This window comes from Nomia melanderi, chromosome 9 (assembly GCF_051020985.1).
Source record: "Nomia melanderi isolate GNS246 chromosome 9, iyNomMela1, whole genome shotgun sequence".
In the NCBI taxonomy this organism is placed as follows: domain Eukaryota; kingdom Metazoa; phylum Arthropoda; class Insecta; order Hymenoptera; family Halictidae; genus Nomia; species Nomia melanderi.
In genome coordinates, this window is record NC_135007.1 from 3,976,181 (window position 1) to 4,003,935 (window position 27,755).

Sequence of the window (27,755 nt, forward strand, 5' to 3'; positions counted from 1 at the left end):
AATGGTTTAAATCTACAATACAACAACGTATAAACGGATATCTTTACCCGCGCGGCCGGTTAAGTATTAAACAGCAGATGAATTGGTCAGTTCAAAATTAATGACAATTCATGTTGTATTGGAGCAATAAAACATCTAGTCTGCGGTGATCGATTTGCCTCTGACAGCCTGGTAGCGAGTTGCTTAAATTCCACCTTCTGGATACCGGTTCAACTTCTTCCTCTGCTTGTATTATTCTCTAATGAAGAATTTTACTTTTATAGTTATATTAGCCATTCCTTCAGGAATGTTTTAATCGCGTTATCGGAGGTTCGTATTAACAGTTCTGTGTCTAATTGAATAATACCTATAAATAGACCTTAAGTCCCGGAGTCCTGTTTGTGCTTGTGTGGAACGCTACAACGTGTAATGTCCGCGTGCAGGAAAGTGGCGAATATCACCTCAACGTAACGACCAGCAGTATGAGCGAATAGGATGATATTCAGAAGTGGCTTAATGTACTAACTTTGAGATACTACGAACGTATTAATCGCACTACCACAGGCTGCAAAACTATTAATCGCCTTTACCCACGAGCTTGAATTCAACTGGTTGTTAGAGTTAATAGATTATTATGTCTGGAAATGTAGAAGGTACGTCATTTTACCAAAATCTGTTTTGTAAAAGGGTACGGGATATTATTTTTACTTGTATGTGAGCACAGTTAGAAGTCTGGAATCCTAATCCTTCGTTCACGATAAATTTATATTAACCATAATTGTTGTTTGTAACTGCGTACATTTTTCTAAATGTGATCTTTCGGTAAAAATCACCATATTAAACGAATTCAAGTAAAGCGAAGTATATTTTTATAATATTATTCACATTCAATCGTATCTAAATACTTCATTTGTCGGAATCATTACTTTTATTTTCTACAATATAAATTTGCACAGCATTTATATTTACAATTGAATGCACAAGTTGAAAATTCCACAAGTATTTATTTTAAATTCAACTTCTCAAATTTCCTGGCTATAAAGACGAGCAGTTCATATTCGTATAGAATGCACGAAACTTTATAAGTGTTGTCGATTGGTTGCTGCAGTTAAATAAATATATTGGACAGTTTAGTCGAGGATTTACAGGAGCCATTTTTGCGGTTCGTTTAATCTCTTTCCACATTGCTCTTTGTGCCACGGTGAAGTCAGCGACGGTTTTCAGTTATTTATTGTATAACGTTTCATCCGTTTGGCATATACAGTTTTGACTTTTTCATGCATTTTGTTGCAACTCCGGTCGACAGTTCGACATTTTCGTTCTCTCGACACTATGTAAGAAAAGAATTCCCTAAAATAGTCATATTTGCAATTTATTTATCTCATCATATTTAATCGTACTGAAAATTAATTATGAAATCAAAATTCTTCAAAAGAGGAATAAAGTAAATGCATCAGTAATTAGCCAGGTATCAGTAGTTGACCATTTTCCAGGAAAATGTGTAAAATAAGATTTTCAAAAGTAATAATCTTTTAATAAAGACGCAATAGATATATCGCAACATCTACCGACCCAACTCCGCAATACTTTTACCTGAATTAAATTGTTTATCGTAAAAACCAACGATTGTAAGAAATTCAAACAGCATTTTCACGCAAAGAGTCTCTCTGTTTAATAAAACAGCAAGCGTTTACTATTACTCACGCAGAAAATTTGTCTTAATTGGTCAACTACTAACGCTTTTACCTTATATATATTAAAAATACGTTGTCAGAAGTGTATTGAATCGAATAGATCATATTGTTCACTTTCTTCCGCAAAATCCGACATTTCATATGCATCGATCTAATACAAGTCTGTTTCAATAACAAACAACATCCCACAAATGAATCTGTCTTCAACAATGAAGTTAGGATTTGTCTCCTCTAGTCAGCTGAGAAGATCGAACAGAATTTAATCAGATAAAGAATTTCCCCAAATAACTGAGCAACACTTATTCACACTGGGAAGCATTAGTCTTCTCTCGGCATCCGAACGGATGCAGAATAGTTGAATATTTCATCGTGTCCGCGGGTTGAAGGAAAGCATCTCGAGTTTTCGGGCTAAATACAGCGCGAGTTTCATTCATTGGCTGTGACACGCGCGCTGGAGGACACGGATAGTTCGCCGAGTAAATATATTCCGACCCAGAATCGGAACTTTATTTCCGCGGCGTATAAAACAGCAATGAAGGATGATTTACTTTTACGCGGACGACACAGTTTGGCCACGGCATCTGAATATTCTTCGCGCATACAACGGGGGCAGGGGGTATATTTTCCTTTATCAACTTCGCGGTCCCGTCTACTCGAGATTGGATAACTTCCGTTATTTCGGGGTACACGAAAGTCGGTGGATCTTATCGTGGTCGATGATGCATATCGAACAGTTGGGTGGATCGTGCACGCCTGTTGTTAAGCACTGCAGGGAGGGCAGATTTATGCCGGAGACTTCGCTCCTCTTCAGACCTGGAATATTACTTTCGGCTTGCGCGTTTAATATCGAGATAAGAAACCATTGTGCGTACCAATGAGCTAGCTGTTATCTTTCTTTACACTCGATGTTTCTTTTGTGTTTTCGAAATGCGGTAAGGGTACGGGATCTTTTAATATTCTTTGATCTTGTACTTTGAAATATTAACACTAAAACTACCAGACGGGTCAAAATGAGCTATTTCTGACTCCTTCGTTTTGCAATTAATAAATAGATAACAGATGTTCTTCTGATAATTTATTAAAGATATTGATCTAAAAATACGCGAATTGAATTGTAAATCGATTGAAGTTTCAATAAGTGCGATCTTGAAAATTCTATAGAGAAATTTCAAAAGTCAATTTAACTGATCGATAGTTCTCGTGCAAAACTGTTTTAAACTATATTGTTTGTATAGTATTTAAGTATTTATATATATTTCATTATACATTTTATCAGACATTTGATTATAAAAGAAAATATGAGTTGATGTGTAATTGCGTAAGTGCGAATAGGTATGTGCTATAACTCTAAAGTAGAGAATCATTAGATACGTGATGACGAGGGAATTAGGTATATTATAGAATATTTCAACTTTCTTTGTACAAATGAAAATAGAATAATCCAGAAGTTATAAAGATATAATTCACTTTGAACCGTCTTGCTTATTTCATCGAAGTAGATTTTCTTCCTTTAGTAAGGATTTTATCATAAAAAGTTAATTATCAATAGTAACTGCAAACATTTGTGAAAAAGCTTCCAAAGTTATATGTAAAAAAAATACAGGATTACATTTTAATCACCTTAGAATCCAATGACACTAATAATAATCCAATAATGAAATTAACGTACACATTTTTGAGTGAAGTAAACACATAAATAAAACGAAATTTATAATACTAAATTATCTTATATAATATTCTAATGTTTAAATTTCATCATATCAATTCGTTTCCTTTCTATATTTACCGACGTATCCCATTAAACTTTGGTTTCATCATTACTAATGCTAAGACAAGGAGCAAATAATCGAATGTATTTTCTATCAATTGAATATTTTATCATCCAATAGAAGTATAAAATAGCTGCGATGAGAATCGCGCGAACCTAAATTCAGAGAATTCCAGTTTCCTTCCACCGGCTGACCATGTACGATAAATCTACTTGACAGACGCAGCCGCCAAACTATAAACACAGGATTCTTCCACCCTCATACACGTCTACGAACTTCCAAGAAACCAGAATACTTCGCATGTCATGAGATCAGATTTTAACACCGGAATCTTGGGAACTTCCACGCTGACATTTTGAATTCGCACAACACGCGGAACTTTCTGCCTCTTCTCTTTCAACTTCGTTAAGCTTCTTAACATTATTGAACTTGTTAAACATTGAATTACGAAAAGCCCGTCTATAAGACTGGAAGTTTCGCGACCGCGCGCCAAGCGGGCTCACCTCTCCATTTTAATCCTTTTTTCAATTTTAGAATCAGTTTATTCAGTTTGTTTTAATTTATTGAATCATCCCATAAATACTGAGGTTTTTTATACTTCTTTTGTATTTAGAGATTCAGATAAACAAAACTTCTTTAAATCTAAAGTATATTTGCCTTTGTGATCTATAGATAGAATTAAAGAAAAAGTTCGTTTAAGAAAGTGTTGACGCTCGGTGTCACAAACTGAAACACCGTTACGTCAACGTTCCTCTAAATCTTTCAAGGGATCGTAGCTCAAATAATTTTATGAAGCCATCGATCATTACCTTCAACAAGCACCCTCAGCTGTTCGAGGATTAGCATTTTTACATTTTAGATATTTACTCTTTGCATGTTTTATTAGGGTTATGGCGCTTCATACAGTTTTTTACCTGCTATGGTCGAGGCACGCGGAATTTCCATGACGTCACGCGAAGGTACTCTCGATACCTGCAGGTGACCGATGGACTTGGAGGCGGTCAACTTTCCGGTGACTGTCACCAATCAGGAAAAACGGCCTCCTCCCTGTCCAAAACTTGTAACTCTAGGAGACAACCAATCCGCGTGTCTCATCCCCCGACACTACCCTTACAGCTAACTATTTAAAGGTAGACCTTAGCACAAAACGCCGAATTTCTAATCAAGAGTTCCACGGAGTCTGTAACGAAGAGTTCCACCACAACACGCATCAACGGAACATCTACCGAAGAGTTTCACAAACAACACGAATCACCGGAATCTCTAACGAAGAATTCCACAACTTAACGTATCGACATCGATCCAATTACAACTCATCGAAAATTTCATTATTTCATTCAGGCTCAGCATCACTAATCTGAAACTGAGCCAGAGCATCGCCGTAACTAACTGCAAAGCTCAACAGAAAGATTTAAAAAACTGTATCATATATGGAATGCACCAATTCGTTAAAGTACTGGGAATCTTCAATAAACAGGGAATGAGTAAATAATTTGGTTTCGCTTCTTAATGGTTAATGACTAGATATCTCTAAGCAGTAAAAGTTTGCGTTTTTGTATTTTCTCATTTTAGATATACTAATGTTCTACCTTAATATCCTATTACATATTTAATGTACTTATAACATGTTATAACGGTATAAGCGACCTAAATTGATTAATATCATCTAGAATCGTAATCATTAACCCCTTACCCTATAAAAACGTGTCAAACTCGTGACGAAGATGTTCAGCAGAATGTAACGAGAATAAATGTTACCCAGTCCTTCTGAATTCAAATCAAATATTATTCGTCTGTTATCAATAATTATAATTTCCTAGGAGCAAACAGAAACATAGAATATGCCTAGAATTCTTCTCTCTTTTCAATAAATTATTAATAACAAAGTAGTTGAATCGATCGTAATTGAGAAATGAATTGTTAGAAAAGGGGTTAAATGTCATTAAGATAAAGATCTATATTTTCTTCAGACATAAAAGTAAATGTAAATACAATTTAACTCGCGAATGGTTCAAGCCGTGAAAATAAGAATTATGCCATGACTGGTCCAACAACGTTTGGCCACGAAAATATGAGTATACTCGAGAAGGCTCAACAGAGTGTTCACTCTATTTGCTGTTAACATATTTCGTCTATTTCAACTTATATCAATTACATCCAATTGATTTATATATTATTTAATATATTTTCGGAAGCCCTCAGTGCAAACAGAAACACTTTCAATCATACGTAAGAGGAATCTAGGGGTTACTTTTAACATAAAATGTTCATGAAATTAATATAAATATTTATTTATTACTACTCGACATTACAATACGTTAATTAGACATCCTACATCTATTCCAGAAAAATAAGAGTCCTTATACTTTAATAAAAATAGAAAAAGATCTGCATTTATTCTACGTCGTACTTTTTTGTTTTCCGAGAACTGTGATTAGTAGGCTGAGTCTCTTTATGCATTTCCGAGAAATTTGAATGTTCGGGATTGAAACGGGAAATATATTTAAAAAAATATGTGAAATATCCAATTCATTATAATAATTATAATGTTTCTTATAGAAAGACTATTCTCTATCGTAATTTTATCTCCCAATTATATTCTTGATAATTTGAATTCGCTGAAAAAACCGCAATCTAGTGATCATCATCCATCGCTGGGATGTTACTTTCGACGAAAGCACGTAAATGGAACGAATTATCGATTATCGCATCGGGTGCAAGGAAGGGGTCAATTTCCTATATACCTTATTGTTTCTGCATCCGTTCGTAGCTGGATGCTTGTTTTACGACGTTGGTCGCCGTCGAAGTTTCGGCCCTGTGATTACCGTGTCTGACCCATTTCGCGGTTATACCACTGCACAAGGAAACGCGCGCGCACGTGGTCTCGGGTAAGATGTTGCCGGCGCTCGTAAAATATTCAATAAGCGAGATTACTTCGTGTAACGATTTTACGGTTTCGCTGGAACCTCCTCGATCCCTGATCGCTCGATTACGCGCGTTATACCGTTACCTATTTCACGACTTTATCGCGAGGCATTCGAGTGATGCTCCATCTTATCACGGGAAACGTTTGGTCGGACTCTCGAAAATCTCTTGAGAAATATCATGGGTCCGATTCATGGACAATTGTTACTGCAATGATGCTAATAATGTTGAATGAACTTCGGATTTTTAATAAAGGTACTTTGAATACGATACGACGTTCGGATACGTGTTTTATTGATAGATTAGCAATAGATTAGCAATGAGATAAAGAGTTTTAGTGAAATTTAAAGTAGTTTTATCTAATGAATAGAACTAATGGAATTTATTATAATAGTGTTAAGATTCTATCAACTGCAATTTTTATAAGTTGTTACATAACAATTTGTATTTGCGTGAATATTAGCAATTTTTCTACCTCGTTTTTGAAAGTAATTAAAATGATAAGCATATTGAGGGTTTTGAATTTAATGTATGAAGTGAAGAGAGCTATTTATACAACTTTGTTTCTCTAAATTTTTCTGTAAGAATGTTAATTTGCGTAAAGCTGAAAAGCTAACTTGAAAAAACTACATAGTAATATTTAAAAACATAATACCTTTTGAAACGAACAAACTAATCCGTCAATACAAATGCTTCAAATAACGAAAAAAAGATATATTTATTATAAAGAAATACAATTTTATTTGTTATTTTTATCTTCTATCTTTTTATCTTCCATAAGTGAGAAAAACATAATGGCATTTTTAGCAGGAATTTTCACTTCAGAAGTCAGAGTTCACATTAGATACACTAGAATGAAAAAAGATCGTTATTTAACGCTCACACTGCCCATATAGTCATTTGCAGTACAATCGTGTTTTTGAGAAATTAGAAATGGATTCGTACTAATACCACGACTAAAGTTTAGGTTATAATATCAAAGTAGAATATCACCATAATGTAATGTAAAAACATTTACTCATCTCCCTTGCACTAGATGTAATAAATATTACACGAAAACTGGTAAATCAACACAAATATGTATCCCAATTGTCTACTTTTAAACCTAAAATCTAAATGAACGAATATCAATTTCGCTAAAGATGACAGAACAAACTGTACAGTAAATGTTCATAAATCCAATGTTTCCTACTCACTTATAGACTTCAATAATTTTAAAATATGTCCTAAAAATCGATATTTCGTATGTTCAGCGCGCACGGTGAATTTTTAAACTTTAATTTTAAAGTTTATTATATGTACGCTTCGAGCGGCAACTTAATGGCACTCGAATATTTGGGATTGGTGCAAATCAGTCCACACTTAATTTTAAAAATAAAATTTAATATTGAACTTAATATTTTGGTACAGTATTGTTACACGAGCGTTCGTTTGATGCTTACTGTTCGACGAATTTACAAGAACTTTTCTTTTTGTGATGAGTGTACTGGTTTTTATACAAGACCTATAGATCTTGCATCGAGTGCTCTGATTGGAAAATCGAAAATACCCAATCGGCGCATAATTCCAAAAATCGGAGGCGTCTTGGACGACGCCCTTTGGCCAGCCCTCTTGATGCAAGGGTGAGGGCACTGGCCATGTGCGAGGGATCCTCGAAGATTTGCCGATGCCTTGGAAATTTCTTCCAAGTTGACTCATGTCTGGCGGAACCGTTACGAATGAGGTTCGAGTCGACCCTTCGGAAATTCCCGGTTTATGATATGGTCGGTTGTCTGTATGAAGGAAGTAAAAATTCCAAAACTATTGTCTGTACATGCGCGGATTAACTAAATGATTTGATCATGGTTTAGGGTGAAATTGCCTCTTGCAACAAAAATAAATGAACTGAGTTCGAAAAAAGCTAATCCCGAAAATAATTTTGTTGGCACGTCCATGTCATAAACGAACCTTCGAAGATTTTCGCCGGTTTGTTCCGCATCGGACGGAACAGCATCCGAAATATGTTGTTACAACGTAACATCGTACAACTGATCCATCTCAAAGTGTCAAATTCGTAACAACTCTTTTTGACCTTGCCAATAGAAATTCACCAAAGTAATCTCTTTCCATTGCGTACGCCAGGAATAAACACTCTCGAACAGCATCCCCTTTCAGCATCCGTCGACAACGTACGCATGCAAGTAACGCTGAAGCCTCTTCCTATCCATCCTACGTCGCTTTTACGACTTAACTTACGACGGCCACTTTTTCCTGCCGTCACACCTAGCGGCCGTGACTTAAGCTTCACTTTCGAAATTGCACGGAGCAGAGAACAGCAGGAAGTGGTGGGGGTTTGGTGGGAGGACGAGAGCATCAATGGCGCGCGGTGTGCCGCTTGAACGAATCCGGTGCCGCAACGGAGGCGGCAGGCCAGCTTCCAAAGGAGCTCGTAGGATGGAATGAGTTTTCCGGGCGATTTAGTCAGGTATTTATTTGGTCTTCCCTCGCCGACATCTTCGCGGTTCTCGCTCCGGAGACCATCTTCTGGGGAAATGCCTGACATAATGTAGCGTCGTCGAGCCTCGTGCTCTTTCTATCTCTCTCCTCCTTTTATTGTTCTTCCCTCCTCAGCCCGTTCCCTCCTCCTCCTCCTTCCACGCACCCGTATAACTGGTTTTCTCCACTGTGTCCCTTGATCGTTACATTCTTCGAGGAGAACGGGATCCTTTCTGATGGGACTGATGGAGGGCAAAAGTGAAGCCGGAGGAGGAAGGCAGACAGCGCGATGGAAAGGAAAGGGGGACAGTGACGCGAGGGGATGTCGTGCAAATTGCCAGGTGTCGCATCATCCCCAGGGATCTCGCCGCGACTCCTCCACCGGAGGAACCCTCCGTGCGGCGTATTTTGCCGTGTACCGTTTCGTCGCCTCGCGGATTTCTATTTATTCCGGGGCGACGAGTCACGTCCCGGCCACGCGGGAGGAACGAGCCGATCGTAACGAAGGAATTTATGAGCGGGCCGCGACTCGGTTTCACAACCGATGCAGCGCGAAATCCCGATGGCATTCGAATTCCGCGCAATACCCGGCTGGCCGCGTTCTCGTAATTCCGCGGTCAAAACGGAATGGAAGAGGACGGGACGGGACGAAAGGACGTCTCGCGGCCGCGCAAAAATGTCGAGCCCGTGGATACGCCTCCGGCCCGTTATCGAATTTCATCTCCACGGCCGCCGCGCTGCCCGCGTGAAATATTGTTTCACGAAGAATAAACGAATCGCGTTGGGCTGACCGCTGGCTGAAGAATTTAACGCGCTCGTCCGCCCTCTTCGCGCCCGTTCGATGACGCTGTTCCACGAGCACCTATACGCGCCTCACGCGCGTCGATAAATAATTCCCGTCGAATCGAGATTAAATATGCCGTTTCACGAAATTAAATTGTCATCTGTCGCGAAATTACGCATGAATATTTATGGCGGTCTGTCGGCTTGATCTTTTAAATCCATGGTCGGACGACGCGTATTGAAACTGAATCGCAGAAGCAGGATTTGTGGTATGCACAATGGGTGTTGGGAAGAGAGCGGCCAGGAAGGAGGGAGGCTGTAGGCAGGTGCTGTCGATCGTTTGCTCTGGGGATAATAAATAGATTCAGAGTGTTCGTGAAAGAATGTATTTTATACGTGAATAGTGAGATTTGAACTAAAAGGCTTGTTATATTAAAGATACCGTCAGGTTTTAAATAGGATAAAAGTTTGATCAAATATGTTTGCATTGTATAGTGGTGAGTTTTGAGTAATCATAATTCATAAGTAATTTATTATGGACACAGGCCGCGTGAACTATCTTTGCTTTTATCTCTAACGACTTCAATATTAATAGATTATAATAAAAAAAGTAAAAGTTCCTACCTTTTTTGTAGCTTTTACTGATGCGGGTCATTATAGAAATTTGTGTGGATTTTTCAAGTGAAAATTATATGTAGTTATAATTAACGACTTTTACCAATTTACCCGTTCTTTTACTAAAACAGTCTTGTTACAAGAGAAAAGCCATTATTTTGATTACTTCCTGAGAGAAACGTGTTCACAATCGCTTCATTCCAAATGTTATAACTTCCTCAACCTCTCAAATTTTTCAAGTAGACTTACTTTATGGTAAAAGTTTCTAGTACTTTTTGGAAGTCCCTGAATTCTCGTACAAATGGTCACAGTTACCCTCCTTCACATCACTACTCAAACATTTTCTTATTCACTGATAGATATAAACGATGAAGTAATAATCTCATACGACATTTACAAGCTAATATTTCATATATAGTATGCGTTATAATCATTCTATCCCTACTTTCATAGCAATAAAAACTACCATTTTATTGTTATTCCTTTATATACTTCTCCACATATCATTGTTATGTTCACTTCTCAATTATACTAATATATCCCCAAAATCTTGAGAAATGCCAATATCATACTCGTTTACACACGTACAAAATCCCAGCGATCCCCCAAGGCATAAATAAGTAAACTGCATCACTTACCGTCGAAAAAGTCTCGATCGTCCAAAGAACCGAACGTCGAAACAATCCTCCGCGATTATTTCGAGCGTCGGTCTATCGACAACCGAGTCAATCGAAAGACAGAAAAACCCAGCCGGTGTCATGTCGAAGGATCAGGAACGTGGACACGGAGCTCTCGCGCGCGCTGATTCACCACACAGACCGGTTGCAATCGATAGGACAGTCATCCCTGGCCGCGTTCCCTGCACGCCGCCCACTTAGTCTCTCACTTCCTCTCTCTCCCTCCCGCCCCTCTCGCTCTCCTCCCTCTGTGTTTCTCTCCTTTCTCTCTCTCCTCCACTCTTTCGCGCGGCACGCGGGCCGCACGGTCACGGAGATTAATCATCGGTCGATTTTAATATCGCCGCGGTATCTATATCGCGGCCAGGCTGCAGCGCTGGAACGGGCTGGGGTCTACGAGGCAGCCGATGTAATTTATTAATTCATTTCTACGCGGGCGGACTGGCCAATAATTCTAATTTGACCGGTCGCTAAGCGCTTTCCAATTCGGGCGCAGCCCAAAGAACCCACTGGAAAATTGAATCGACGTCCGTGGCCTTATGTAAGTCGACCGGGAGCTTAAAGGGGTTGGACCGGTATTAGCCCCAAACCACCTAGAAGGAGCACCTTTCCACCAGGGCTGAACCCTCCGTGCGCAGTCACGTCTCGGGGCTGCTCCGTTAGATCGGGGACCAAGTTTCATTAATGTCACGTGTACTGTCAGAAATAGTCCTCGGGGAATACCACGAACGGGTATACACAGTGAGACGAACGGAGAGCCGGCTGAAGGAAGGACAGAGAACGCGAGGAAGAGGGAACAGCGTCCCCGTTTCGCGACAGTTCTGACAGATGCTTAATATCACCGATGCCACCGACTAATACCGTGGATTACGCAACGTTAGAGGAAGCAGCAGCGAAAGGAATCGCGTGCCCGGTTTTAATCGTTAATTTCCCGTCCGGCGAAAACCGGAGGTCCCGGACATTCGAAGGTGCCGCGGGCAAATGCCGCGCAGCTCGTGACCGCCTGTAATAACGGCGAAATTACTTGGCGATTCGGGACGAAATTTTATTCGCGCTGTCTGCTGTCCGCGCGCGGCTGTTTATTTTCCCCTGGACCGGGTTTATTTTCATTAAACATTCACATTTTCAGTCGAACAACCTCGTTCATATTTAACGTTAATAATCGACAAATATTAACGAGGTCCGTCCATTCATAGGTGTAACCCCTGGCAGGGACGCGCGCCGCACCGCGCAGCGTCCACCGGTTGTTATGTTTCTTTCATAAATTTTCGTACGCGTTCTCGACGCCCCGCGAGAGCCGCGGAAATGGCAATAAACTGCGCGCCGGAAAAGTTTACGTGCCATCTGCCTCGCTCGTATAAATATGTCGAGTGCCGTGCTTCGCGTTGTCGGGGAATCACGGGGCAGAAGTTGAGTGCCGCGGCGGTGCAGGATCGTTCCGGGCCGGTATCGTGATTCTAATGAATTCAGCAGAACCGTGGGACCGCCGACTGCGTTAATGTCGCAGGCCGATGATTGCATTGTGATTGTTCGAATCGGGGAACTCGTTAAACAACTCCAGGCTCGACTGAATAAAGTGCTACTAGTTGTTTTCCACGGAACTACTTCGGATATCGACGTCATTTTAATTTTTTACTTAAATTAGAGTACATTCGTCGTTCGAAGTACAGTGAATTTTTATCGAGCAGCCGGTAATGCGACGAAAAAAATGCTTTTTTCTTTTTCAATGGAACGGATTTTATTTTGTTTGGATTTTTAAACTGGATAACTTTACTTTGAAATGCTTGCGTGCCAAATGATTAAATTTATGTTGTGTGTATGGATGGTCGAACATGCCTGTGGGTGGCTGGTGTCTCCTTGCGACGAGATGGCGTCGATTAGTTTTGAGAAAAGTGGAATGACTGCGTTTTGGAAAACCTGCGGGGTATAAATGGGTGATTGTTCGCGCCTGTGGTCGATGTCGTCTTGCGACTGGGCGGCGCCGGCTTATTTGGAAATGAAGGTGATTGCGTGTAAAAAAGTTAAGTGCCTGGAGATGCGCGAAAGAGGAGTGTTTAGGACTGTGAGAATGAAGCGTGTACTTGATCGCGTGAATTTTGACTGTGGACTAAAGGTTAGGATGTGAGTGAGGAGGGTGTAAATGTAAGAAAGAAAGAGCCAATGTGGTGAACTTTAAAAACAGGTGGGAATGCGTGGGTGCGTGACTTTTTGGTGTAATTAACGAGCGAGAGGTTGTGTGTTCGAGTAGCGAGTTTATTTTCTATAGTCCTTGTCATAGCCTTAGTTAATAAACTTATTTTGTTACTGATTTTGGGTGTTTTGAACATTACCGATCTCCAACAATGCCAATCTTGATACGATATATTATTTAATGAGTCAGTAGTTCCTAGTTAAAATAATTTATTTGAATATTTTTAGTACATTTTTCAAATTTGATTAATATTGATTTTTGAAAGGTGAGTTGTTTTATTCATATGAAACACAGGCGTTCTATTTCATTTTGAATAACAGAATTTTCTCATATTACATTGGCAAGTTTTTTCTATTCTATTTTCAGTTTCATATTCGTTCACAATAACGATTATTTATTTATTGCGAATAAATAACAATACTAATTTAAATAAATAATAATAATAATAATAATAATAATCATCATATCAATAGTACTAATTAACATCGTCGGTTCGCAATTAATAAACAGTAATATAATAATTTCATTTCAAATTTAGTCACGCAAATGTAGAATTCGATATTAATGAAACACGAGTATAATTTTTCCCACGAATCGCAGTTCACATCGAAGCGTCCTGAAGCTCGCATCTCTATTCCCGTTTAATTGAAACCTTCATTATAATCGTCGCTGAATTTTTCAATGAATGCCGTTTATTTATGAAGCAATCCGCGACGTTACTGTCCGGAATCGAACGAAACACCTTGACCCGTATCAAACACGAATCAGACAATTCTACCGAGCCAAATAAGAATTACAGTCGTGAATTAAATCCCGAGGGCGTTCAGTAAAAAGCATGGACATGCCCGGAGTTGTCTTTTCCATGAATCTTTTCCAAAGGAATAACTACCGAACGAGGCAGCGGCGGCAAAGCGCGCACGAAAAACTCAGAATACTGCAATCGGCATGAATGGATATTAATTGTTAGCCTACCGCACCGTCCACGGCCGCGATTTTACAAGTTTTTATTAACCATGCTTCGCGAACCGCGCCGCTTCGATGCGGCGACTTAATAAGACCAGGAGAAAAATCAACAGTCCGAAGAAGCGTCGCGTCGCGTCGACGTAATTCATTTGCACGCGGCCGCTGCCATTTTCCATTCGCGGAAATCGATTACCACACGGTAATCTGCGGCTGAGAGAAAGCTCGGGTAACTGAGTGCGCCGTAACGATATTTTTCGGTTCGGATGAACTTTACTGAATATTTAAATCGCACCCTTTTGAATCGGGCCGCTTTCCACGTCGCCTCTGAGCGAGCGCACGTCGCTGCGAAGTTTTATAAATTATATGCTTCCGTAATTAAATGTCGCACCCCGTGATTATTCTTTTGTCATCATTAAAATCGTAAAATGTGCGCGGCGAGGACGCTTTTCCATGTAGAGCTTCTTGTTAATGTTTCGTCGGAATTGTCGTGTTTGACAATTTGTACAGTTATGTGCGTTGCGCAAAAGCGATTCGCGCGTCTGATCATTAACGGCTGTTTCTACTCGCGTTCTTGCGTAGAAACATCTACTACGAGTGTTCATTTCAGGACGTTATTAAATAAATATTACACATTATTTAGTTTTTATTAGGAACTTGCGAACGTTTGCAGTTTTTTCCTATTTTGCAAATAGGACAAGAATTTTTCTTTGGATCAGTATTTTAATTTTGAATGTAACTCACTGATTCTCCTTCGTTCAAACCTTGACTTTGAACTTGCCCGGAAATCTGTTCAATCAATTAAAATCAGACCAGTTAATTGAAAGAAATAATAACCAAAAGAAGGAATATCGAATAGATAAACTGAATACGATAGGATCTCTCATCAGATGTTTGTATATTTTTTATTATCCGCAACAGGAGTGAGAGTAATGCAAGAAGGTGACAGATTGACATCTTTAGCTACTAAGTGGTCTTTCTTGGCAATATTTCCAGTAAAATGGCACAATTGTCGACAGCAACGTTCAGTCGTAACAGTTTGATTTGAAACATCAATTTATCATCCTTCCCAAAGCTGCACAGGGCATGGTTTATCGTTTATATAAAAATAGCTTCCACTGAAACAACAAAACCATCCGTGACATAAAATTTCAGCCAAAAAGCATCCACTCTAAGTACCACAAATCATTTCAATCGTTTCTATAACAGTGTTTCGCTCTTTGAAGTAACGAAGCGTACAGCGTCAGATATGTACCCTTTCGATCTCCATTCTTGAGCCAACTGAAACTGACCCCTAACAGCAGAAACTTGTTGCCCAAACAACCACGAACATCAATGTTTCGATCACGAGTAACAATAGCCTATCTCGCCCTCAGTTCTCTTCGAACCCGACAACGAACATTTTTGCGAGCTTCTAACACAATGATCCCGGTATCAATTTTCAATTAGAAGATAACAATATAAATGGAAAAGCGATAACGCATCAGCATTCGTCGCAAACAAAAAGAGCGCGCAACAGACAAATTGAATTCGATTTTCGTGAACGCCGCGGTCGTCCCAACGATCCGAGTGCCATTGTATACTTTACATTCGTCATTGTAAATAGAATCGCGTGCCGTTCGGATGTGCTGTTCTCCGCGCATCGCGTCGTGTATAGCTATTCAATCGTGGAATTTATATTATGCCGTGTTGCGACACAAAACAGACACGAGATATACAATAGACTCCGTAAAGTACAAGCAGGTCCAATATCGAGTGGCCCTTCAGCGCCCGGTCGTCAATAAAGCGGAGTTCTTGAGCGTCTGTAAGTTAGGTGTCGAGAAAGTTCTAGCCACGTGGCAATCAGTGTCTAGGACTCCGAATTTCTGCACCACTTGGGTTTTTTCCATGATAGAGAATAACACCCTGACAAGCAGTCGAAGGCAAGGTAACTGTTCACCCCCACGCTGTTGTCAGGGGTGTAGGGCATTGAAGGGAACAACCAATCCAAAAACGCTACCCACAAAGAAACCTAAGCATTAGCGACAATAAGTTATCCGAGGATCAAGAAATAATCAGAACACTTTGTATGTTGTAAACATAAAACCAGTTAAACAGTTACACATTTCATTTCACCCTGCGATCTATGTCTTCCTCTCTGGGCAATTTTAAAGTTCTTCTATTGGAATTAATCCCTTGACCTACAATATCGTGTCAAACTCGTGATAAAGGTTTGAAACTGAATTTGGAAAATCTAAATGTTAATTATTTTTTAAATATAAGTTAAATATTACTTTCTTATTATCAATCACTGACCTTTGGAATGAATATAGACATTGAACAAGCATCAAAATCGTTTCGTTTCCTAATCAATTATGAATGACACAGTAGTTGTATCGATCATAGTTAAAAAATACGGCAAGGAGTGGTTTATCGTTGGAGATGAGCATTACAGAACGAATCGTTCAAACCACGAGCGCGAATATTTGCGCACGCCGTAACATATTAGATGGAAGGCTACGGGGATATCTTTTCTCCCCCGGAACACGTTGTTTCGTCGCATTGATCCAGATTTGCCCGTCAGTAATACACGAAACAGGTGCCCGATTTAAATTCCCTGTAAGAAGAATCCGGTGGGTCTTGTTTCCGACGTCGATTGCACGGGCTCACGTAGAAAATGCGACACGATTCATGGCGAGGGCGGACGGCTTATTGGAGGCCTGTGGAATTCGAAATTATTGGCCGGGTGTTCATCGAGCCCTGGTTCCATTTCCCCCAACGATGGCTCAGGTGCGTCGCCTCCGGTATCAGGGTCTCGAGACGAGCCGAAACATCGCGTTCCGCCCGACGCTCATGAATATCGATCGTTCGCCGATTAAAATGCCGCGGGCACACACCGGAGCTTCCCCGTTCGGCGCTCGTTGCCGGGGACGCGACGAAAATAACGAGCAACCTGCACGGACAGCGAACAAAAATGTGTCTCGAGCCACGACGCTCGATGCATCACTTTTGCTTTTTGCTGGCATTATTAATTCCAACATGGCTGCCAATTTTACCGACGCGCGGTGCGCTGTTCTTGTTCCTTGGGACGAATGACTGCGGCTTTGAAAAGTGTAGCGCGAGGACGTGTGTAGTTGTCACTCTGGAGTTGCAACCATTATGATAGAAATTTTTCTTCGTTATCGATGTCCGAAATAATTCGGAACTTATTGGAGACGTTATTCATAGTACTCTTACAGTTGCTAATGTATTTTAATTAATGTATTTAAATAGAAATCGATATGGTCACATGTATGTTGTTAAACTAAGCATTAAATTTTTGTATTTTTAATTTCTTATTCGATTTTATGTGTATATTTATTACTGTATGTTATGTATAGTTAATATGTATCGATGAATTTTGTTGTAAGGGTGATACTTAAAGAAATATTACATTTAACCAGTCATTAGGTACTATAATACTGTATTATTCGGTCAGTTTCCGACAAATGTTTTTACAGTTTCAAGACAGAATATAACACTTTTTGCATAAACACGCTTGGTCACGCTGTATTGGATCTTCTTGCTATGCCTGCTGTTTCTGGAGGTGGCCGGGCGCGCCGCGGTGATAGTAGCTATTTCGTAGTAGACAACCGCACGTAATACCAAAAATGGTTTCCTTATTTTGGTCGATTTTACACGCGATAGCTGGTGGAAGAAGTAGAATATTGGCATACGAACGAACGAACGAACGAGACAAATCGTACTTCAAATATTTTCAGATAAGACCATATTCGTATTTCATATGCCCTCTTTTCTGTCAATCACTTTCAATATCCTCGATTCTTAGACAGTGAAATTTGTCACTTCTCTCTTTAAATATAAACTGTCACGCTGTCCGAACCGAAATCCATGTCTCATTTTCAGCTAGATACATCTATAGAAACAACCAACGCTTATTCTGCCTAGAACCTACGTCTACATGTGTTACTTATACGTTAAAAATTATACAATAGCACCATTTATTTATTTCTTATTTTTCTATCAATATCTCATATTATTTCTTATCTCGACTGATGCAATGAAAAAGCTGACCTGCGAAAAGCAAATGATTAAATAAAGATTAACCATCTGAAAATGAAGATATATATAATTTTTATTGAAAAACATGATTACATGCACTCGAAATCATTATTATCAGTTTCTATACAATAATTATACCATAATTATTATTAAATTATTATTAAATTATTATTAAATTATTATTAAATTATTATTAAATTATTATTAAATTATTATTATTTTATCATTACATACTTTTCATTATATTATTATATATTATATTATTATATATTATATCATTTACATTCGAAGATCTAAGAAATTAATATTTACTTCACATATACCACCCAGAAACCACTGAACTATTAAACTCTTCTAAACACTCGTACTTAGCCGTAATAGAAAAAGAATTTCTCATTCTTATATCATAACGCAAATGGTCGCTAAAGAAGCCTGCGGTTGCTTTACAGTTTCCCTAGTTCCGCTCCACAGTGTACTTGTACTTGTAAATCACGATTGTCAGTGATAACCAGTAATTAAAAATGGTTTGAACGCGGCGCGAGGCCGTAGGATGCCCTATTACGCCGCTTTGTGGGCGGGATGAAGAGCTCTTGCGCAAACGAGCGCTCGTTACATCATTACCCAAGCAGTTACGCATCCAATGCCGCGCCGCGGACTTTGTTTTCGCGCTATTGCTCGTGATGCTCCGTCGAGTCCTTTAACTGGTGGCGCGTGGATGGTTTTGATGGACGCGCGATTCACATCCCCAGGGCAAAGAGAATTTTCCTTTCACCGGCTCGCATGTTGGCCCTCGCGCGCGTTCCGAGTGACAGACTGGTTAATTGGCCGATAGCAGCCGGGTATCAGCTACGGAGGAAAACTTCGAGGCTCGACGAACTTCGATTCTCGGAGTTGCCTCGGACGTTGCAAAGAGAGGCTCTTTTTTGCTGGTGTTCTGTAACTTTCAAAGGAGTATCTGGTAATAACAATTTTTAGAATTCCGGTATTCCTGCGCTCGAGTTTTTCATCTTCCGATAGCAGCTTGGGGGATTACATTAATCTGCATTTGCGCTGGAATGTTTCCATGTATTGATGAAATTTAGGGAACGCAATTTAATCTGTATTCAATCAATGCGGTCTACAAGCGAAATTTAAATTTTCATTGTTTTTGTTTGACAGATTTGTGAAGTAATTAGGTACTAATAAATATTTGAACTGTATTCCGGTTATAAGTAAGTGCGTATTTTATTCAATGATTTGTCTGGTATGGAAAATTTGTTGATACATTGTTGAACCAACAGTATCTTTGTGTTAATATATATAAATTTGGAACGGTAGGTGATAGGATGGTTATAAAACTAGCGGAATCGAAAATAAAGGGATTTCTAATTTAAAAGTAAATCGGGAATATACAACGAAATTTATTCGAGCAATGCTCTCTTGAAATTGACTTTGAAATTTGATACGATATGCATGCGATCAAGTTTACAATAACCAGGATTCCATGAAATTCGGTTTCCTCGGAAATGAAGCCTTATACGAAAAAACTTCTACCTGCATACTGGACTCAGTTTTGCATGCATTACGTCTACTATTTATACTATGAACTGATTTTTAAAACGTTGACAAAAATCCATAGTGTATATATAACTTAAAAATTAATATATGGACGCAACAAAAAGAAAGGTGTGAATATAACATAGAAATGGATAAATTGCAGTTGAATAAGTATGCTCTGAATTAACAAATAAAAGATCATAACTTCAATGGCTCACAATAAATTCTTAAAGCTTGAATGAAAGGTCTTACCTCATACATCATATATACAACCATTGTTTATTCTATTCGTTATCAAACTCTCCAAAATAAAAGAACATTGAGAATCTAATGTGACTATAAAATGTATCTGAAATTCCTTGAATAAAAGTTGAAAGTTGTTTGGAGATCACATAATGAAGTTGCCCGATAGATAATAGAAGACACCAACAAAGAATGGACAATAAAGTTTCATTCAAAAAAATATTCTTAAAACGACAATATTCTTAATAAGAATTATATATATCTAATATATTTTTAATAAAAATTCTCAATAAAACATTTTCAAAAGATCCGTAAAATTCTTGTTTTAACTCAATTAGCATACACTACTTCAGAAATATTAAGGTATAAACTCAACGTATTCTCCTCTTCCTGTTACAGAAGGGCCATCCTGACGAATCCTGACCTGCTATCCAGCACGCCCTGGCATCAGCTGCTACAGAATGATTTCTGGGGCACTCCCCTGAACGACAAAGGCTCTCACGGTAGCTACAGGCCTCTCTGCGTGGCGACGTTCCGACTGAATCATCTCTTGGGTGGCCTGGAGCCGTGGGGTTACCATTTAGTGAACGTCGCGCTGCACGCAGCTTGCACCGTTCTCGTGGTCAAAGTCGCTAGGAAGGTAAAACACTTACCTACTACCTAACATTGTTGAACGGAGAAAAGACTTCGCTTGTCCCAAAAGCTAAAAAGTCAGGGAGACAAGGGAACACTTCTACTTGCAATGTTCCAACCGCCTCAGCCCTTCACACATAGTAATTATTAGCGCGTGACAATAACAAAGGACGGAAGTAAGACCGAATGTGACGGAGTGAGATGTAACGATAGAGAATGAAATTAGCGACACTATGAATTTTATTTTCTACCGTTACATCTCACTTCATCACATTCGGTCTCACTTCCATTCTTTGTTATTGCGTGCGCCAGTAACGACCATGCATGGAAGATGGCCTGAACATCGTCAGTGGACGTTGTCCCTAGCCTTCCTGATTCTGTAGCTTTTAGGGCAAGCAAAATCTTTTCTTTGTTGGACAATGTCAAATAAAATGAGAGCTTGAGCATATTGAAATTGATCGAATATTCAAACAAGAAACTACTGCTGTCGAAGAAGGCACACATGGCAGACCGTAGCAAAGCTAGACGCTAGCGTTCATCTGCTTTTTGATCAACGCTGCAGCTCGTCTGTCGCGTCGCGTCGGCCAGATTTTATGTCCGCCGGTAGAAAACGAGATAATAGTGACACCTGTAGAGCGTGTGTCATACAGAGTTGATAATACCAGATGTTATGGCGGTCATTGGAAATAAAATTTTACCAGTCCACTTAATTCCGGAATATTACCTACGTTAATAACCGACGTGATGCGTCTCCTCTGCTCTGACGGTCACGCGTGTCATCGGTCACACTGATCGTAATGGAAACGGGATTACCGTAGGAAATCCGTTGTTCCGTTTCAAGAGCTTCGGTTCTGTTCATGTTCTCGCCTGTTTCGCGTTTAATCCCCCGAATAACGCCGGCGACGACTCTGCGGTCGTCGATCTGCGAGTCTTGGATGCTGCTGTCCTGTTTCAACTCGCATGCTAATCACTGAAATACCTGTGACATCTTGCTCTATGATTTTTTTTCAACCATGGCCGATATAACTTTTAGGTCGTCCCGTATGTTCATTCCGTGGTGTATTCATACTTCTGGCATTATGTTTTATAATCACAGAGCGAAATGAGGAGTTGAATGTCTAAACCCTTATGATTCTGTTTAGTCAGTAGAAGGAATTAGAGAACGACAGGTCATGAAGTTACTAGAATTTTATATTTAATCAAATATTATTTTATATGTATGGTGGAAAAATAAACGGTACGAACTTATGGGACGACCTAATACTTCGTCATTAATAATTTATTGAAAAGAGAGAATTAAAGTCATATATTTTGTTTTTCTTTGCTCTGAAGTATAAAAATTCGTAATAGAAGAAAAATATTTAATTTAAATTCAAACGAATTGAATTATATTTATGTTTGTTATATACTGTTTGAAAACTTTATTACGAGTATAACGCGATATTTTAAGAAAAGGAGTTAACCCTGCACATGCAGGCAACATTTTTATTTTCAGAAACACGAAGTTTATATCTTGTATTGATTTGTTATATGATAATATATAATGGAACATAAAATAAGTAAACATAATTTAAGAGTCCTTGTAGAAAACGCTGTGAGTGTCAAAACTGAAATAAAATGTTCTTATATTATTATCTTGTAGTATACAATTTAAGTGTAATTTTCGTTTTGTAAGTAGTCAACAATGACACCATCATTATGACATAGGTTCAGCGTAATGTTAGGTAACTTTCTTCCTCTACCTGAAAAATTTGATGTTGGCACTATCTTTTTTAAATATACTTTTTTAAATATAAATTAAACGCTTTTTGATACACTTCAAAATATAATTCTATACACAAATCAATATTAAAATTTTGAAAAAATTTCAATGCGACAAGAGCTCCATATCGCCAATCAAAATTAACAGTATAAATTGATATTGATGCTTTCGGGAAGGCTGATGATTATAGTTGATTTAATGATAATTACAGAACTGAAAACTTTTCCCGTTCTCGGTTTGCAAATTTTGACTCCTAAATCTGGATGGAAAGAGGTCGTTCGCACGCTTAAAAAGCTTCTTTTATATTTTCATTTAAACCAATATTTAAACATTTTCGATAAAGAAGAAAGTAAGACTAATGTAAAATTTCTGGAAAATAGCATTTATAAATTTCACAAATCTGATTTATTTTTAACAAATGCAATGAGTATTTCATTTGAAAATTAACAAACTTTCGTAGATTTTACTTTTCACCTGCTAATATAAGTACACTCGAGGGTAAAATATGAATCACACCTACACCAATTAAAATAGTTTTTTAATTTAAAACTATCCATTCCTTCATTGTTAAAATATAAAATTAAAATATAAAATTTTATTGTTATACACTTTTCCACTGTCGAAGGTACGAATCGTCGGCATTTGCCCGAAGTCGAAATAAAACACTTCTTCCAATGAAATATTCTTTCTACCGTTCAAACTGCCACATTACTCAAAGTACGATTACGCTCCTTATAAACAGTTGAAAAATATTTGTGTGAATACAAGAGCGAAATGTGATCAAACCATGAACAGCCAGTTAGCATATATCAAGCCTAACTCTGATCGTTTTAATGATACATGTTTCAACACGCATTGCATGTCGAATATCCATTTATTCACACAGTTACTCTCGATTACCAATTTACAATCACTCACACGCTTCGTAAAGATTCCGAAATGCTACCATAACACGTGAAACATTCGTGTTATCCTTTCATATATTGTTGTTCCTAATCGCTGCAAAGCTACCAAATATCAGCCGTAGGCTTTCAAACAAATTACTCTAACTTTTCAGAAGAATTGCAGATGATATCTTTAAAAATCATAAAAACGTATTGATTTTGGAATCTTTACTTGTCCTTCTCGTAATTTAAATAGTAGCATTCCTTATTTCACTACCACATATTAAACGTTTAAGTATGGATCACAGTTCCAAAACGAGAAAGAACTGAGATAATTGTAAAAACACTACCCAGTTATTTATGTCAATTTTTCTAACTTTAACCATGTAATTCTCCAAGTTCTAACATAATACTATCACCCAACAGAAGGAGGTACAATTAATAAAACCCCATAAAACGAAATATAAATTATAACACCACTGTTAACGCGTTAATAAAAAGATTTTCTTGACAGACCGTTCGAACTATTCCACATTGAAGTCATTTGAAACTGTAATTTTCTGTCTACTGAACCTCATCAAACCCTTTCACAACGTTACAATCTTTCACAGAAACAAAAACCAGCCACAGTCCAGATTTTTGCTCGCCGTCTTGCATTTATGATGAGCGTAAATTGAGTCCTGAATTAGATCGCTGCCACCGCTGGTCTCTTCCGAATCCTCGGTTCATTGTCCTCGAATATAAAGACTCGGCCGAAGCACGCGACCGCTTTTCTTGTCCCGAACAATGACCGAAAAACACACGGTCCTCGCCCATTGTCCTCGTATACACTGCATATTTCTCACGTTGCAGGTTTTACCAGGAAGAAACAACCTCGGGCACGCGATCGCCGGCTTCCTCTTCGCCGTGCACCCGATTCACAGCGAGGCCGTGGCCGGCGTGGTCGGTCGCGCCGACCTCCTCGCTTGCTTGTTGACCTTGTCAGCCTTCCTGGCGTACTGCGCCCACTGCGATCAGACAAGATCACCGTTCCCCCTGTTATTGGCCATCATCTCCTCAACACTGGCCACGCTCGCCAAAGAAACCGGAATATGCTCCCTGGCCTTGTGTCTCCTCTGGGAATTATGCCGCGGCGAGTCGAATCGAAAGGTAAGGAACGTCGTAGATTCCATAAGGGAATTTGGATCGCGAGTGTTTACATGGGAGTTTTGTTGGTTTGTTGGAAATTTTGGAAATTTCTGCGAGAATTCTTCGCTTATCCATTTTAACCCACCTGCGTAGGAATTTTCAGGAGAAGAACATTAAAGAGAACAAATTGTCGAGCTTGGAATTTGGAACCAGTCATTATGTGTCTAAGTACATTGCTCGTAATTTGCTAGAGAGGTTCTATCTTAATTGTAGTTATGTTAAAGAAGGTGGCGTTCCGAAGTTAACATTACTTTTACCCAAGATTTCAAACGACACCTTGTGTTTAAAAAGTTATTAAACTTAGAAAATAATTTTAAGTTAAGATTTTTAAAGGTGACCTTTGCCTCCGTCGGTAAATATAGTGTTAAAACGTTTTCTGTACATCAATCCTTTGTTATTTTAAATCTGTTATTAACAGAAAGGATTAGAAAGTACTTTTATCTGTTATGCATCCTTATCCTTAAACATTCTTAGTTATATTTTCTGTTTAATGACTTCCTTACTCCTTTTCGAATATCCACACACTGTTAAAAATAAATTTAATGTGAACATTCATATATCGGCCATATAGAATTTTTCTTCTAAGGAGTAACAGTCAATCACGAATCCGCACAAACCAATTTCAAGACCAAACTCGACAGACTAACATAAAGTCAGTTTTAGTTTCAGAACTTGTTGCATGGAGCTAGCGTTATATAGGAAATGCAAAGTTTGCTTAACTAACTTTATTTAGAATGCACTGCAAGGTTACGAGTAAGATTCGTGATGCCTACTGATGAAATAACGTTGTGTTGACTATTTAGGAGTGATGTTATGTACATTTCATTTTCAACATTGTTTATAAGAATATTTAATCAATGAAATAAGAAACGATTTAAAGGTGTAATTTCTTATCTTTTTATGTGAATTTTGAGCTGTAGATTAATATTTGGTTTATCGACAAATATGGAAATGCGTTAAAACGAGTGACATTAAAGTTAATATAAATGTAATAAATCTAAACGACATTTCTAATACCAAGCTATGCAATTAAGAGTTCCACTGATTATTGTTAAAATAATAGAAGAAAGAAAAATGTTATTTGTTAATAATTTTAATAATTTCTAGTGTCTAACAGTAAATCATACGTTTATTATTAATACGCATGAAAACGTCCAAATTCTCCATTAATGAAATAACATTCGAAACTCTATTGGCAATATATAAAAATTATGCACGAACAAGAACAACGAATATCTGAGAAACGCTTCCAGAAATTTCAATCTCAAGAATCAAAAAGAAACATTCGTGTTTTAAACCTAACTAATTTTTCTTCAGTATTCAAATTTTACTAATTTGTCACGATATAAACACAGTTTCAAAAATTCGATAAGCCGAATTAATCAAAGTTTCCATAAATCAAACTCGAAGTTTTATTACATCTTAACATCATTCATGTAAATAACCACCAAAAATAGATCTCTGTAAGCGTGACCGTTTACCTGAGTCTCGGCCCATTAACGACCAGGTCGTGAATTTTCTGCCGTGCAAGTTAATTTCAGTTGCATCTCACGGATAAATTTCCTTTCAGCCGGAAGTTAATACTTTCGGCGTTGCTTACTGAAGCGTTTAACTCCAAACTTTCCCTACCGTTCACAACTATTTACATTTACTTAAGTCTGTGTACCGAAAAATCTCAGCTCCCCTTAATTCGCAAGAAGATTCCGAACGTTTGACCTATTTATACTGTCACGGTGCTACCGACAAGGAACGGAAGCCGTCTCAACATCGTTTCGCTGCGCGGAGAATCCGTAATACCTTCCTCGAACAACACGCCAGGAATATAGGGTGAGCAAGACACTCATCGCGAATTCTCTTGCTTCCTATTACAAACATCTTATTAAGCGGTTCTCAAATGAAGTATTGGCAGTGTATCGCGCGTAACAAGAATCCGTCCTGTAATCCGTTCTCTCAAAACGGTCCTTGTATCAGAGAATTCACATCCCAGATTTACGAACCGCGCCTCTCGTTGGCGGTCGTCTGGAATTTACATTTTACTACTCAATTCAGCTTCACCTTACGACCTCGTCGAATGTACGCTTTAACTGCCGTGGAGAATTTATGGATCGGCCCGTGGCCTATCAAATTTTAGGGGCCGTGAATTTTTTTCCCCATCCCTATCTTCTAGGTCGACTACGCCCGAAGTTTCACGTTCTCGCGCGTTTTCGCCGCACCAGGCCTGAAGGAATTCCGCAATCGCATTCGTGCCGCCGTGCCGCTTCTCACGTGCCCCGGACACATTAACGTAAATTAACGTTTCGAGAGTTGCATTACGCAGGATTGCGCCGGTCCCCGCTTCTGCCTGCCATTACGAATATTAACAACTGAAAATGGACTGGTCTAGCGGAACGACGTAATCAAATTATCCCTGACAAGTGAAAGTACGCGAAACCGAGCGGCTGAACGGCTGAGCGTCAGCAAACCGCGGGAGATTACCCCGCCGGCAGTGAATTGATAACAGGATGCAATTAGGTGACGCGATACAATTATCCGTGAATGTTCCGGGGATCTCGGTAATTATAAGCAACCGGCGTGTGCCGGGTGAATTCATTGGGTCCGTGTAATGTGTCTTCGCGTGGTAATGCACGGCACACGTGTGTTCCGCTACGAGGATTCCCCGCTCGTTTACCGAATCTGATCCTACTGGATCACAGGTGCACAGGGTGGTGCTCGAGAGATTGGCGGAAGTGATTCTTATTCTCTTACTTTAACGCTTAGGCCACCGCGCATCGCGCTTAACGGTACGATTTTCACCGTGTGAAACAAAGCTATAACTTTTTTCATTATATCTAGTTGAACTCGTTTACTAAATTTTATTAGAAATTGTATTTTAGAGGAGCAAGAAATATACTTGATAAATTGCAAGTAACTTCAGTTCAAGACTCATTAAATGTTAAAACAGAAAATAAACAAAAGGAAAGGGTGAGATATCCACAGTTGGTCATACAGCGACTTACTTCAAAGGAGGCAGATCTTCCTATCATTCGGTTGGCTGAGTTCTAAGACTCTTTTTGCGATTGTGCTTGCTCTGGTTACTTCATTATTAATGATTTTCGGTATATATTCCACATTTGCAAATAGAAGATCATTTGAACGTCATTGCAATTTAGTAGGTCGTTGAACTCTTCCTATATAAGCTGCAATATGTAGAGGAGAGTAGGGTGAAGTGGAACACAAATGTTTTTCGTAGATAATACTTCTGCACTGATCTGCAGTCGATCACAGACAATACCGAAGATTTATTAGGTCTATGTCATGTAACACCAGCTCGACACGGGCTGCTTATCTACGAAAAACATTTGTGTTTCGATTCACCCTACTCTCCCCTGCTGTTACTTCTTGGACCCATAGAGCTATTTAA

The 27,755-nt window shown here is 38.8% G+C and overlaps 1 protein-coding gene across 1 annotated transcript in view; it reads left to right on the top strand.

Annotated features, from left to right (window-relative positions):
- The window catches only part of Tmtc2 (Transmembrane O-mannosyltransferase targeting cadherins 2), a 405,887-nt gene that overhangs the window by 147,182 nt on the left and 230,950 nt on the right, over window positions 1–27,755 (top strand). Inside the window, exons 2-3 of the mRNA XM_031986461.2 lie at window positions 20,288–20,528; window positions 24,020–24,316. Of these exons, the coding sequence (XP_031842321.1) occupies window positions 20,288–20,528; window positions 24,020–24,316 (538 nt within the window). The remainder of the gene's footprint in view (window positions 1–20,287; window positions 20,529–24,019; window positions 24,317–27,755) is intronic.